The sequence below is a fragment of the Silurus aristotelis genome (assembly GCF_946808225.1).
Source record: "Silurus aristotelis genome assembly, chromosome: 5".
Classification (NCBI taxonomy): Eukaryota; Metazoa; Chordata; class Actinopteri; order Siluriformes; family Siluridae; genus Silurus; species Silurus aristotelis.
In genome coordinates, this window is record NC_139578.1 from 24,568,065 (window position 1) to 24,581,067 (window position 13,003).

A 13,003-nucleotide genomic window follows, 5' to 3' on the forward strand; every position below is an offset into this window, starting at 1 on the left:
CACTTTTATTTATATTAAAATACATAATAATAGTAGTCTATAATTTGTGTTTATTACCTGTTTCATTGCCATTCCATAAATGGTTGCTGATTGGTTTAATTTTTTATTCTTTCCAGGACTCCTCTAAGAGAGACAACTATGTGTACAAAAGTACAGTGACATATACTTGCAATGCAGGTTATCATCTCATAGGGACCGCTGACCGTGAATGCATGCCCAACAAACAATGGTCCAACTCTGATCCTCCCTTTTGTAAACTTTTAATCTGCCCACAACCTCCTGAAATCCTGCACGGGGAGTACCGTGGCTCCATATTTGAAGTGGGAAGTAAAGTGGAATATGTCTGTGATGAGGGTTATGAACTCAATGGAGATGCAGTATGGACCTGTTTAAAATATGGAAAGTGGGACAAAACCAAAACTCCTTACTGCTCTCCAGTTCAGTGTGTGGAGCCACCTTTAGAGGAGAACCATCTAGTATTACGAAGCTTGGATTCAAACTCGGGAACTGTGGAGCTTTCCTGTGAGGAAGGTTATGTTCTTCATGGAGCAAAAATTCTCAGATGTACCCCATCACAAGAATGGAATGATTCTTTCCCAGTTTGCAAAAAGGTATCTTGTGGCCCACCACCAGAAGTTTCCTTTGGTGATCCATCATCTGCATCTACCTATTTTGGCAGTGTGGTTGCCTATACCTGCATGGCTGGTTTTACCCTTCGAAAAGAGGCTTCTGTTAGCTGTCAAGCCGATGGACATTGGAGCACCCCACATCCAGAATGCATTCCTGTGGAGTGCCCACATCCTGAAGAAATATCACATGGTATAGTGGATGTTCAGGGACTTATGTATCTTAGCACAGCTCTGTACAGCTGCAAACCTGGATATGACCTAGTGGGTAACTCAACTGTGATATGTGGTCAAAGTGGCCTTTGGATTGGAGGAGTACCTGCTTGTCATCCAATTGAATGTCCTCCACCCAAAGAGATCCCCAAGGGATTTGCTAAGTTCTCACATCTTCGGTTTAGCAGATCTGTTACTTACACCTGTCAGCGAGGATATAGCCTAGAAGGTCCAGAAACTCTTACCTGTCTGGAAAATGGTAAATGGGACAAAGAGGTTCCATCTTGCAAACAGATCTACTGCTTGCCCCCGAAACCAATTGACAATGGATTTGTTGAAGGCAGAGATCATAAGTTTGGTATGACCATCTTTTACAGCTGCTTCCCAGGTTTCTTGCTCATAGGGCAGAGCCACCTTACCTGTGAGGAACATGGCTGGTCAAGTTCAGTACCCACTTGCATTCCTGCAGACTGTGGCCTCCCTCCACACATTGACTTTGGTGATTATTTTAAAATTCAAGATCCATCTGCAGAGCTGACTGGTGACAAGCCAGCAGACACGCCTTCACCAGCAGACACTAGCTTCTTGCATGGAACCACGGTAGAGTATCGCTGCCATGCTGGCTATGAAATGAATGGTGGAGTTACTTTGCTGTGCCAAGAGGATGGCACATGGAATGGTACAGCTCCCAAGTGTGTACCAGCTAAGTGTGATACACCCCCTAATCCTGAACATGGATCAGCTACAGTAACAGATACTGTACTGGGAAGATTGGTGGAGTACAGCTGTGATGAAGGATATGAGCTGGATGGCCCAACAGTACAGCAGTGTATCTCTGGACATCAGTGGAGTAATGAAGCACCCCAATGTGTCCCAGTCAACTGTGGTGACCCAGGAGGTATTGCTAATGGCGAAGTGATAGGAAGTTATTTTCACTTCACAGGAGTGGTACAATATGAGTGCCATGCTGGATTTGTTTTACAAGGTTTAGAAAATAGGACTTGCCAAATGGATGGCAAATGGGATGGCAAAGCTCCATGGTGTAAGGCTGTGTCTTGTGGACGCCCTGTGGTCTCACATGATGTGTTAATAAAAGGAGACGATTATACATTCGGCAAGCGCCTACTCTTTAGCTGCCACAGTGGGTTTATCCTGCATGGAACACATACTAGTGTTTGCCTTGCTAATGGTACATGGAGTGAAAATGCCCCGAAGTGCTTCCCAGTTAATTGTGGTCAACCTCCGATCATTCAGAATGGCCGTGTCACAGTAACAAATTATGGTTATAATGGCAAAGTGAAATATGAGTGTAATGTGGGTTATACATTGGCCGGAAACCCCACACTTGTTTGTAGAGGTGATGGACTGTGGGATGACCCTCCACCAAGATGTGATATAGTCACATGTGATCCACCCGAGGACATTAGCCATGGCTTTCTAAATGGCTCAAGTTTTAATTTTGAGGATGTAGTGGAATATGTTTGTTTTTCTGGTTATGAAACAGTTGGCAGCCCAATTCTGCGTTGTGCAGCAGATGGCACTTGGATTGGGAAAGTGCCAGAATGTCGGCCCTGTATATGCAACCCACCAGTACTTAAGTTTGGTGTTGTTCTTGGCCGAGATCACACCTGTGGGTCCAGTGTTTGGTTCCGGTGTGATGAAGGTTATACAATTCTTGGGCCCAGTGAGTCTGTGTGTGACATGGGTGGATTATGGAGTTCAGGGGTACCTATTTGTAGCAAGGGCAGATATCCTTCACCTCCTCCTGCAGTACCCAATGCGGTTGTGCTTGGTGGTACAGCTGTACCTGATGGAATCATCTATGGGTGTAGACAAGGATACCGTTTACGTGGCAACCCATATCTCTTTTTTGGAAGGTTGGGTAGGTGGGAGGTGCCCAGTCTACAATGTGATCCTGTGTCTTGTGGAAAGCCTCCTCCTGTTCCAAATGCAGAGACTGTGGAATCGGTTTTTACTTATGGAAACACAGCTCAATACAGGTAATTTAACTGAAGCATTGCACATGTAAAACATGATGATAATCTTTTGGTTAATATTATGTGCTTTAAAAGTTGTGTTTCTAATGATTGTCTTTGTTAAAGGTGTAAAGAGGGGTACAAGCTGGTTACTCAAACAAACACAGTGAACTGTCTGAGTGATGGCACTTGGTCAAAACATAGTGTTAGGTGTCATCCAATACCATGCAGCCTTCCCACCAACTTAACCCATGTTGTGGTCACAGGTGGTCAGCTCACACCCGTAGGAGGCATTGTTATAATATCCTGCATGTCAGGATTTTATCTTGAGGGTGGATCTGTATCAGAATGTGAGGTATGCCTTGATATTTGCATTTAATTTTTATTAAATTGTGCTTAACTTAAAACAAATGTTCAAAGCAGTAGAACAGTTTTAGAAATTCCATTATAGAATCAATGCCAGATCATAGATGTTCATTAATTATTATTTTATCTAGCTTTTTGGCAGATGGTCTCCACCATTCTCCTCCAACTCATGTGTGCCTGTTACCTGTGAAAAGCCGCTTCCCATTCTCCATGGTAATATTAGAGGGGAGAACTACAATTATGGGGACATGATCATCTATACCTGTTCACCAGGGTTTGAACTACATGTAAGAAATAATTATTGTTAAGATTCTGTAAGATGCATTGCTTTGTATTCTCTAGCATTTTAGATACCATGTGATTATGTGTGATACTGGAACATGAGTGATTTATCAATTTAATTATTTCAACTAAAACAGCTGATATGATGGAGCTTAATTACCTCCAACCCATCCAAGGTTTGTTCAGATCTAAAAGTAGACCAACTCACCCCATATCGCCCAAAAATGGCCTTGGTGTGTTTTTACAGTGTTCAGTTGGAATATACTTTAATTACCAGTGAAAACGATGTTGAAAACCACCACAATGCATTATTAAGGATTTTTTTGTCTCCACTGTGTCTAGTTTTCTCTGTTTATGTGCCGTGAGCGACATTATGTGGACATGCATAAAATTACAACTGAATGCCCAAATCACAGCGCTCACATCATTATTATTATTATTATTATTATTATTATTATTATTATTATTATTATTATTATTAATAATAATAATAATAATAATAATAATAATAAATTATTAGATAGATAGATAGATAGATAGATAGATAGATAGATAGATAGATAGATAGATAGATAGATAGATAGATAGATAGATAGATTGATTGATTGATTGATTGATTAATGGCCTTAACCTGAGCGACTTACAAAAGTAGAAGATAGACAGACAGACCAACAAACCACCAATAAATAAAATGGTTACATGCTTTAACGATTCCAGGTCTAAGTAGTCTGCATGCATTTATTATGCAATTATATTATTAATAATAATAATGTGAGCGCTGCGATTGCAACATTTGTGCTGTGATGTTCTGCATGTCCACAGGGTGTCGCTAAATCACGTCAGCGAGACATCAAAGCATCAATAAATATACCATAAATTCCATAAATATATATCCTTTTTGGTGATACACGGTAGAGGCTGAAATAGTTCAAATGAATTGTGGTGGTTTTCATCACTGTCCATTGCCTTCTAACCGATAGGATCTGGACAATAATCAGTCAGTGTTGCACACTGCCTGGGTAAATAAGAGAAGTCCCTAATGTACAATATAAACTCTAGTGGCCCTTAACTTGCTTATACCATGAATATATAGTTGGCTTTAAATGATGAACCTCAGTATACAATATATTTTTACTTACTCACGATTATACCGCAATAATCCAAAAACACTATTTTACTTGACTGTCATGGCTCTCAGGCCACTTATCAATTTTGTCTTCTTTTATGATTTTTGTTATGGTTACATTAGAGATGGCATGATCTTGTTGCTTTTAGTTAAAACTGTCCTCTTTACTGTGGATTATCATAGTGGAGGCAATAGTGCAGTGTGAAAACCGGCATAGGCCAAACTGTTATTTATTATTTTTTTATTCTCTTCTTTCAGTTACAGAATGTCAGATTTCCCAACAGAGCAAATTGTGATACTGTAAAAATGACCTATTTCAAAGAGGCAATACAAACATTTTAATAAAATGCAAATGCATGTGTTACACTTAAGGGTGATTATTCGAAACAAGCAGAGCTGTTCTTCCTGTTTAAATATCTTTGTGTTTCATTAATTCATCTTAGGGTCATGATGTTCAGATCTGTCAAGGAGACCGAACTTGGAGTGGCAGTCCACCTGAGTGTGTTGGTGAGCCTGTGTTGTGTTTCTTCTTAATAGACATACAATATCTCTCCACATGTATGAAACAGTTTTACCTTTTTACTTTTTTTAAGATAATGATTGAAAAGTTAAGCCAAAAACATCAGGTGTATCTTATACTGATCATATACTGACATTATAGCCATTATAAATCATAGTACTTTGGATACTTAAGTACATTTAAGGAGCAAATACTTTTGTACTTTTACTTAAGTAATAGTTTAAAAGGACCACTTATACTTCAACTGAAATCATATTTTACCTACTGTATCTCGACTTTTACTCAACTACATGGTTTGTGTAGTTCGTCCATGACTGGCCACACTTCACTGTAACAAATAACAATAATGTATTTTGCTTTAGTCATTTGGAAATAACTTTTTTTTTTTTTAGCAACTTCATGTGGTCCTCCACCAGTTGTGGAAAATGCGGCTCCTTTGCCAAGCGGTGAGTCATACCAGAGTAATGTGACCTACATTTGTAACACTGGGATGAACCTGATTGGCCCACAGAATGTCACATGTCAGGCTGATGGAACATGGAGTTCACCTGCACCAACATGTGAAGGTAACAAATAAAAGGCTTTAAATGCTTGTGCTTTGTGTTTAGCAAATGACTGAAACAGAATGTTCTTATTGAATATCTCTGTCTCAGCCCCTAAAGGTTGTGAAAAGCCTGAAGGATTATTAAATGGGAAGGTTCAAGAGCAGAGTCTAGTCAGCTGGAAGGCTCTAGAGTTTTTCTGCAATAAGGGCTACACTCTACAGGGAGAGTCTCTTATTGTCTGCATGGGAAATGGTTCTTGGAGTTCACCGTTTCCTATATGTACACGTAAGGCTTCCAGTCACAATCATTCCACACGCTACATCACATCACATGCATAGTTTAGAAAAAAAAAGAAAAATTCACAATTAAGTGCATTCACCAGTAAGAGCCTGGTCATTATCAAAGTGGATACAGAGTGGAGGGGCAATTTAGAGAAAAAAAACCACCACAGTACACATAATACACGATGATAAATAGTTTTGTGTTGCAGTGATATGGACAAAAGCCAAATCAATTTACTTTGCAATCAGATCAAAATGTCAGTGATGAAGCACTAAAATGGATTTTCTCCTTTTTCATTTTGGGGGTAAACAGATTTTAAAATGTTAGACGATTAAGGAAGAATATTTCAATGCAGAAAAGACTGTAATTTTCATAACAGTATACAGCATCGACTGAGTTTGTATTTGTATATTTGCATTTGTATTCACTGATGACAAAACAGGAAAAAAATATTTTTTTATTAAAAAGAAATTAGGTCCTAAAATCAGATCGGTCATAATTGGAGCCATTGTTAAATCCTTGATAAATGTACGCCCATGAACCCAGCACAATAATTGTATTTTGTTTTAGATTCATTTAGTTTTAAAGAAGAAAAACTGTCTCTTGCCAGACACAGCTTACTGTTAACAGACTGTACTAAATGACTAAATCATTTCTTGTGACGATGATTCATCATTAATCCGATTACATTTTATTTAAATTTAAGTTTTAAAGGTAAATTTTATTTAAGTTTTCCATGGAAAAGCATTTAATCACTGTGGGATGTGGGCTAAAGTGACTTTTATTCCATACGTTGTGGCGAAGAACACAAATATATGTGAAAAAAAATCACTGTAATTCAGACCTATCGTTGGTTATTTGCTTTGTTTTAAATACTAATACAATTATAGAAGCATGTTGAATGTCCAATTGCTTCTTGTTTATACAGTGAGGAAAATAAGTATTTGAACACGCTGCTATTTTGCAAGTTCTCCCACTTAGAAATCATGGAGGGGTCTGAAATTGTCATCGTAGGTGCATGTCCACTGTGAGAGACATAATCTAAAAAAAAAAATCCAGAAATCACAATGTATGATTTTTTAACTATTTATTTGTATGATACAGCTGCAAATAAGTATTTGAACACCTGAGAAAGTCAATGTTAATATTTGGTACAGGAGCCTTTGTTTGCAATTACAGAGGTCAAACGTTTCCTGTAGTTTTTCACCAGGTTTGCACACACTGCAGGAGGGATTTTGGCCCACTCCTCCACACAGATCTTCTCTAGATCAGTCAGGTTTCTGGCCTGTTGCTGAGAAACACGGAGTTTGAGCTCCCTCCAAAGATTCTCTATTGGGTTTAGGTCTGGAGACTGGCTAGGCCACGCCAGAACCTTGATATGCTTCTTACAGAGCCACTCCTTGATTATCCTGGCTGTGTGCTTCGGGTCATTGTCATGTTGGAAGAACCAGCCTTGACCCATCTTCAATGCTCTAACTGAGGGAAGGAGGTTGTGCCCCAAAATCTCGCAATACATGGCCCCGGTCATCCTCTCCTTAATACAGTGCAGTCGCCCTGTCCCATGTGCAGAAAAACACCCCCAAAGCATGATGCTACCACCCCCATGCTTCACAGTAGGGATGGTGTTCTTGGGATGGTACTCATCATTCTTCTTCCTCCAAACACGTTCAGTGGAATCATGACCCAAAAGTTCTATTTTGGTCTCATCTGACCACATGACTTTCTCCCATGACTCCTCTGGATCATCCAAATGGTCATTGGCAAACTTAAGACGTGCCTGGACATGTGCTGGTTTAAGCAGGGGAACCTTCCGTGCCATGCATGATTTCAAACCATGACGTCTTAGTGTATTACAAACAGTAACCTTGGAAACGGTGGTCCCAGCTCTTTTCAGGTCATTGACCAGCTCCTCCCGTGTAGTTCTGGGCTGATTTCTCACCTTCCTGAGGATCATTGAGACCCCACGAGGTGAGATCTTGCATGGAGCCCCAGTCCGAGAGAGATTGACAGTCATGTTTAGCTTTTTCCATTTTCTAATGATTGCTCCAACAGTGGACCTTTTTTCACCAAGCTGCTTGGCAATTTCCCCGTAGCCCTTTCCAGCCTTGTGGAGGTGTACAGTTTTGTCTCTAGTGTCTTTGGACAGCTCTTTGGTCTTGGCCATGTTAGTAGTTGGATTCTTACTGATTGTATGGGGTGGACAGGTGTCTTTATGCAGCTAACGACCTCAAACAGGTGCATCTAATTTAGGATAATGAATGTAGTGGAGGTGGACATTATAAATGCAGACTAACAGGTCTTTGAGGGTCAGAATTCTAGCTGATAGACAGGTGTTCAAATACTTATTTGCAGCTGTATCATACAAATAAATAGTTTAAAAATCATATATTGTGATTTCTGGATTTCTTTTTTTAGATTATGTCTCTCACAGTGGACATGCACCTACAATGACAATTTCAGACCCCTCCATGATTTCTAAGTGGGAGAACTTGCAAAATAGCAGGGTGTTCAAATACTTATTTTCCTCACTGTATATCAGTGTGAGGTATGACACATCAGTTCACTGAATGTCTTTGACAGTGTGATTATCAGTATATGTTCTGTCCTGTCATTGCCTATATATAGCTGTGACTACTTTCTCTTCCTCTCCAGCTCAGTCATGTCCTCCACCTCCTGGATTAACAGGAAACATTATCAACACCACATTGTTCATGGTGGGTCAGACAGTGCCAGTTAACTGTCCTAAAGGTCAGCAGGTCAAAGGGCGTCCTGGCCATAGCACTGCCATCATAACCTGCAGGAGTGACCAGACCTGGACTCCAATCAGGGCAATTTGTGAGAGTAAGTAAATCATCATCTCTCAGCACTATTACTACCCTGAACTGACTGTTGTATTTACAAACCGGAAGATTTATTCCAAAATAGTCCCAAGTCTCTTCTCCTGATCTCTAAGGTTACTAAGATGAATGAGTATCAGCATTGCTGGTGTCTCTTTACATATAAAACCTCTATAGTTTTTCAGACGATGTTTTTTGTTATAATTTTGTATTTACTTTTAAATTGTAAATAAAGCATGACTGACACAAACAAACCTTAAGATAGTTTCATTTCAATTCTTTTTTTTTTTTTTCATGTATTTCCAATTATTTCATAGAGGATTTCCCCAAATAATTCCCGTTCTTTTTTTTTTTTTTTTTTAAACAGAAGTCGATCAGTTTCGAAATGATTCACATAACTTGTTTGACAACACTTACCCAACACCACTAATTACGTTCATGTACTGTACAACCCCGATTGCAAAATAGCTGAGACACTGTGTGGAATGTAAACAAAATGGAATGAATAAAATCCATATTATATTCACAACAGAACATAGAAAACATATCAAAGTTTAAACTAAGGAAATGTACCATTTGTAAGGAAAAAACATGGTCATTTTCAACTTGATGTCTGCAACAGGGCACAATAGTCTGTAAAAAGTAAGTAATTAAAATGAAACAGTTGGAGAAACATTTTGCAACTAATGAGGTTAATTGACAGCAGGTAAATAAGATGATAGGGTCTAAATAGTGTATAGAAAGGCAGAGTCTCTCAGAAAAAAAGATGACCAGAGGTTCACCAATCTGTGGAAAACTGGGTCTACAAATTGTTCCACAATTTCAGAATTCTCAAGATAAAATTTCAAAACAGTCAAATATCTCATTTCATCAAAAATTTTGAATAATCTATTTAAAACAGTCGTGATTCTGTAATGAGATCACTGCATGGGCTTATTAGCACCTTTGCCATGTCATCCAAAATTGCAGGTTAAATCTCTATAATGCAAAAAAAGAGGAATGAGTGAACATGAATCAGAAATGCGCCCGTCCTCTTTCAGCCAAATCTCATATAAGATGTATAGGCAGAGTGTAAAAGTGTTCTGCCTTCAGCAAATCAAAATTGTAATTGTATTTGGAAACCATTGACATTATTTTCTCTGGACTAAAGAGCAGAGGGACCACCTCGCGTGTTATCAGCCTTCAGTTAAAAAAACAATGCATCTCTGATGGTATGGGGTTGCATTAGTGCCTGTGGAATGGGCAACTTTTAGAACACATTTAGAAAGGCTCCATCAATGCTGAACAATATATACAGATTTTAGAGCACAAAATGCTTCCATCCAGTAAATTTGTCTTTATTGAAGGCCTTGAATATTTGAGGAAGACAATGCTAACTGCATACTGCATCAATCACAATAGCAGAACTTCGTAGAAGAGTCCAGTTGCCTGCCTGCAGTCTAGACCTTTCACTATTTAAAAAACATTTCACTCATTGTAAAATGAAACGTACAACAAAGGACATCCAGAACTGTTGAGCAGCCATCAAATTCAAATGACCTTTTTTTGCCCCCCTGAAACGGTATATATTTTCAGTTTAAACATTTGATGTATTTTTGTTAGTTTTTTTGTGAATAGAATATGGATTTGTGACATTTGCAAACATTGCATTCTGCTTTTATTGACATTTTACACAGTGTCCCAACTTCTTTGGAATTGGGGTTGAATAAAAACCCTGTCTGGATTAGCAGTGGAGGATATCAAGTGTCTATTTTTAATCAACTGGCTTTTGAATGTTATTCTGTTACACAGCTTTAGAACTTCATGTGGTTTCTGCATTTTATGCAGTCCAGCATAAAGTGTAAATACGCAAAAGACGAATATTGGACAATAAATGCACAGCATAGAACAATAATACAGAAAACAATACATAACAAGGGCTATCAAGTTATTTGCTAGTGTATAAGCAATAGAGCTGATGTGGAGCAGCATTTGATTCAGCATGTCCTGGTGTAGCTTTGTATAGGGCACAGTTGTGTTGCCTTTGACATATAGGTGTGTAAAACAGATTTTGGCTTACAAATCAAATGTTTTTGTCTCGCTAAATCCTAATGTGCCATCTCACCTTCCATTTTTATCAATTTCTTAACTCTTATTGAGTAGAAATACTTACACAATCTCTACTGATTACAGGTTTCAGCAGCCATTATATTGATATTTGTATCACAGCATTACAACACAGCATTAGGTCAGGCAGATAACATCTCAAGGAACAATGTTACATCTCAAGGAAAATCTCAAGGTGTTTATAAAAACAATGTCTAAAAGAGTCTGTTCAATAACTGTAATTGAGCAGGTAAAGAGAGCAGTATTTAGAAAAGCGAACATGGCTTTACATATTGCTGTGTAGAGGCCACATTTCACAATGTTATTTATTCTTTTTTATTTTATCAACAGCTATTAATTAAGCATTGTATAGGTTTTTAAGCCCTGTTTTAATATGAAATCTAGTAACAGGCATATTATATGTTGATCCAAAATAAATGAAATGATTTCTCTTATAAATCATGGGTGTAGTAAAACACTGGAATCTAAGATTAAAAACAGGAGTGTGATGTAATAGTATGTGCTAATAGTATGAGTTCAGTTTTTTTGGTTTTTTTTTTTCTTCAACAAGATGAAATGTGGCTGTTGCTTCAGATGTAATCTCTTCATCTTTCCCTTCCTTTGCATGACATGTTCAGAAAGACTTTCTGTTCTTTCATTTAGTAAATAAAGCTTGCAAGTGTGCTTTTCTCAAAGATGCTGTGATGTGTCATGTAAGACATTATATTTGCATAGCATGAATGATGCGAAAGTGGTCGAATATTTTGCATGCCTGTTTCATCTCCATAATTTTGTTACAAAACTTGCTAAAATGAATATTTGTTTATACAATCAGTTTTAAAGGAATAATACAAAAATGCAAGTAAATAAACGTAATACATATTGGAGGCATCTGTGGAGGAACTTTGAAATAATTTTATTAGCAAAAATGCTAAATATACTGAACAAAATTATAACCGCAACACTTTGAGTTCAGCTCATGTAAAATGGGAGCAAAAACAAAAGATCTAAGACTTTTTCTGTGCACACAAAAGGCCTATTTAAACTGCACATTTTAGAGTGGCCTTTTATTGTGGCCAGGCGAAAGAAGACCTGTGCAAAAATCATGCCGTCTAATCAGCTTCTTGTTATGTCACACCTGTGAGGTGGATGGATTCCCTCAGCAAAGGAGATGTGCTCACTAACACAGATTTAAATAGATTTGTGAACAATATTTGAGAGAAATAGGCCTTTTGTGTACATAGAAAAAGTCTTAGATCTTTGAGTTCAACTGTGTATTGTATTTAAGTGTGTGTGTGTGTGTGTGTGTGTGTGTGTGTGTGTGTATATATATATATATATATATATATATATATATATATATATATATATATATATATATATATATATACATACACACACACACACACACACACACACACACACACACATTTGTGTGTGTGTGTGTGTGTGTGTGTGTGTGTGTGTGTGTGTTTTTTAGAAACAAATAGAAGAATATTGTAAAACACCATAAACCAATAAGAACATATTTATTTAATCTGACCAAACAATAAAAGCAATATCAATGATATTCTACATTACGTAAGTATAGTATTATGGTACCAAGTTCTTAATTTATCGAATAAAAAAAAAAACTTAAAAACAAATTAAACACCACACTAAATTCATAAGCAGAGCAGATAAAATGAAGAAATCAAGTCTTTTTGTTTTATCAAAATTAAAGCTTTTATCTAATTACATAGCAAGAAATTACACACTTCCTTGACCATATCACAGTTTCTGCTATTGTGTTCAATTTAACTCCACCACTATTTAGAGCTACACTTCACCGCACTGACCTTCACAAAAACACTACTGTATGCGACACACTCAAATCAACACTACGGTCTTTTGCCACTTTTCTTTAATTCTGTTATAATCACAAAAATCACAATCATTCTGCTACCACACGAGTCAGAAATCTATCAGATCTTTTATGCTTCCTTTTTCTCAGCCTTTCTTCTTAAGCATTGTTATGCTTACAATTAGAATTTGGGTTATTCTTTGTATGTTGTGGCTTCTGGCTTGAAAGGAAATACATGTAAAATACCACCATATTGCGAGAAGTTCTTAACCTAGATTGACCATTGTATCAGATAAATGAGT

The 13,003-nt window shown here is 37.6% G+C and overlaps 1 protein-coding gene and 1 long non-coding RNA gene across 7 annotated transcripts in view; one reads left to right on the top strand and one right to left on the bottom strand.

The window, feature by feature from the left end:
* The window catches only part of svep1 (sushi, von Willebrand factor type A, EGF and pentraxin domain containing 1), a 91,513-nt gene that overhangs the window by 66,725 nt on the left and 11,785 nt on the right, over positions 1-13,003 (top strand). For 4 of the 6 annotated variants that reach the window (XM_083541396.1, XM_083541397.1, XM_083541399.1 and 1 more), the window contains 7 exons: positions 117-2,839; positions 2,942-3,170; positions 3,313-3,468; positions 5,033-5,096; positions 5,502-5,675; positions 5,763-5,939; positions 8,589-8,777. In XM_083541396.1, the coding sequence (XP_083397522.1) occupies positions 117-2,839; positions 2,942-3,170; positions 3,313-3,468; positions 5,033-5,096; positions 5,502-5,675; positions 5,763-5,939; positions 8,589-8,777 (3,712 nt within the window). The remainder of the gene's footprint in view (positions 1-116; positions 2,840-2,941; positions 3,171-3,312; positions 3,469-5,032; positions 5,097-5,501; positions 5,676-5,762; positions 5,940-8,588; positions 8,778-13,003) is intronic. The other 2 variants (XM_083541398.1, XM_083541400.1) reach the window with 1 other exon arrangement.
* LOC310726236 lies at positions 9,114-10,999 on the bottom strand. Its single transcript, XR_014533664.1, has 2 exons — positions 9,249-10,999; positions 9,114-9,185 (listed from the first exon to the last, which is right to left on the bottom strand). It is a non-coding gene; the product is annotated as an uncharacterized lncRNA (long non-coding RNA).